The sequence below is a fragment of the Montipora capricornis genome, chromosome 13 (assembly GCF_036669925.1).
Source record: "Montipora capricornis isolate CH-2021 chromosome 13, ASM3666992v2, whole genome shotgun sequence".
Classification (NCBI taxonomy): domain Eukaryota; kingdom Metazoa; phylum Cnidaria; class Anthozoa; order Scleractinia; family Acroporidae; genus Montipora; species Montipora capricornis.
The window spans coordinates 17,428,377-17,430,387 of NC_090895.1; the positions used below are offsets into that span (position 1 = coordinate 17,428,377).

The following is a 2,011-nucleotide window of genomic DNA, read 5'->3' on the forward strand; positions in this document are numbered from 1 at the left end:
AAGGTTTGCTGTGGACAATTTGAACAATAAAGGACCTTATTTGCTAAACAGAAAGGAAAATTAGCGTGTTCATTATTCAGAGTAAACTAAAACCTTTCAAAGCGGTGTTATATAAATTTCAATAGTGTCTTATATCCGACAACTGAATTCGTCTCTTAGTTTCTTCATCATGTTCCAACACCAGCTCGTGAGAGGCAGTCTTCTACTAATCAGCGTTTCTTACTTAGCAATGAGTTAACAGTGGAGGTGAGTAGTGGTGGATAATTACCACTTTTACCGACACTGAGGTGAATAATTGTTTATGCGCGGAAAGCACTATTTACGTGTGTGGTAGAGCGGTTTTCAAATGAGTGTCGTAAAACCAAAACCAAAACCAAAGTAATTACTTTGGCCAATCAAAAAGGACCGAGACAATCCAGTAAACCAATCAACACTCGAAGTAATTACACGTAGCCAACACAAAGGGCGGGAAAATGTGCACGCGCGAGCCACGCTTGGTTTTAGTTTCACTTCTGATTGATTGAAAAAGTGGCGCGAGAACTTTGAACCAATCACTTAGTGAAGTAATGGAAAACCAAAGTAACTCGCTAATTGCTTTCGATACTCAATTGAAAACCACTCTATATACTAATTTCCAATAAAAAGTCACACAAGGAATAAGTCTCTTGCGATGACATTAAATGAATGTAAAAAACAGTTTTTGCGAAACGATTCATAGTCAAGTAAGTCGTGATGATAAGGATGCCTTACTTTTCATCGTATATTTGGTCAACTTTTAACACTTAGAATTGAAGAAAGTGACTTGAAAGTGATAGCAAATAAGGTTCATGTACTAAACAAAGTGTCTCGAGCCACAGTAATCTGCTCTTGCGGTTATAATCTGTTGTTACCGTAAATCACACTCCTCCTTCGATTGACAGGTTTTGATGGTCACAGTTCCAATTGCTACTGAGTAGCACGTTTTGACAGTACTACAATCAAGGGTTCTTCGTAGTCCTGCAACATGGGACAAATCAAACGGTCAACATTCCCCTTTCAATTTTTATCCCTTCCACACTCACATTTTCTAATAACCCCTCACCCCGCCAAACATCTCTAATATTCCCCTTTCTAAGAAATGTTGGGACAAGAAACTGTTTCTAGAAAGGTTGTCCAAAAGAAGCATAAAAGCGTACGCGACAATGTCTAAAGGCATTATGCTGAACTGCCAGTTTGAGTCAACGAAAATGTGACGGCAGTGCTATCGAAAACGTCACCTGGAAATACAATCACGTTCATGCTGTGTTACTGACATTGAGATGTGAGTGAGTTTCAAAATTCAGTCAAAATATCCATGCCATGAATTAGTAACAAAGGGTTAGGATTCACAGAGAGAGCAGGATTCTGAAGGCTTTAACCTTACTTATTTTATGTCATGTTTGGCAGAGAAAGTTTAAGAAATGTACCAAAAGTCGTGGCGCACGTGAAGAGCCATCGTTTTTGCTACTAAACCCTTTTGTTTGTGAACGTGTTTTGGTAGCGTGTTTTGGTTGCGTGATGGCGGGATAGAGCTTCAACATAAGTCTGCGTGTACTGCCACTTCATCAAAGCTATATCCTAAGAACTCTTTCATCCAAATAGCTCGCTATCGTAGGGCTTCACTGTACAGTCGTGGCATCTTCGATTCTGGGCATTCACTACATATTGAATACTGTCCCATACTTTCGGCATTGTCGCGAACGCTCTTATGCTTCTTTAGGACAACCTTTCTCGAAACGGTATCTAGTCATCTCGCCACCAGGAAGACTCGACACCAGCAAACTCTCCACCAATATGCAATCAAAGTCGCCACCATGACGAGTTATCTCGCCACAATGCAGTTGCTAAATTGCTAAAAGGTAAACTTAGTTTACCGAGTTTGAGTACTTCACCTATCTAAAATTAAGAAGTTAAATTAACTTACACGCTGAACTGATTAACAGCCGGCGCCCTTGACGCAAGCAGTGGAAGCAATCAGCATTTCATGATACAA

General features: G+C 40.0%; 1 protein-coding gene across 1 annotated transcript in view; it reads right to left on the reverse strand.

Annotated features, from left to right (window-relative positions):
- Positions 1 to 886: 886 nt before the first annotated feature.
- Positions 887 to 2,011, reverse strand: part of LOC138030637 (uncharacterized) — a 16,880-nt gene continuing 15,755 nt past the window's right edge. Inside the window, exon 7 of the mRNA XM_068878520.1 lies at positions 887 to 996. Within this exon, the coding sequence (XP_068734621.1) occupies positions 887 to 996 (110 nt within the window). The remainder of the gene's footprint in view (positions 997 to 2,011) is intronic.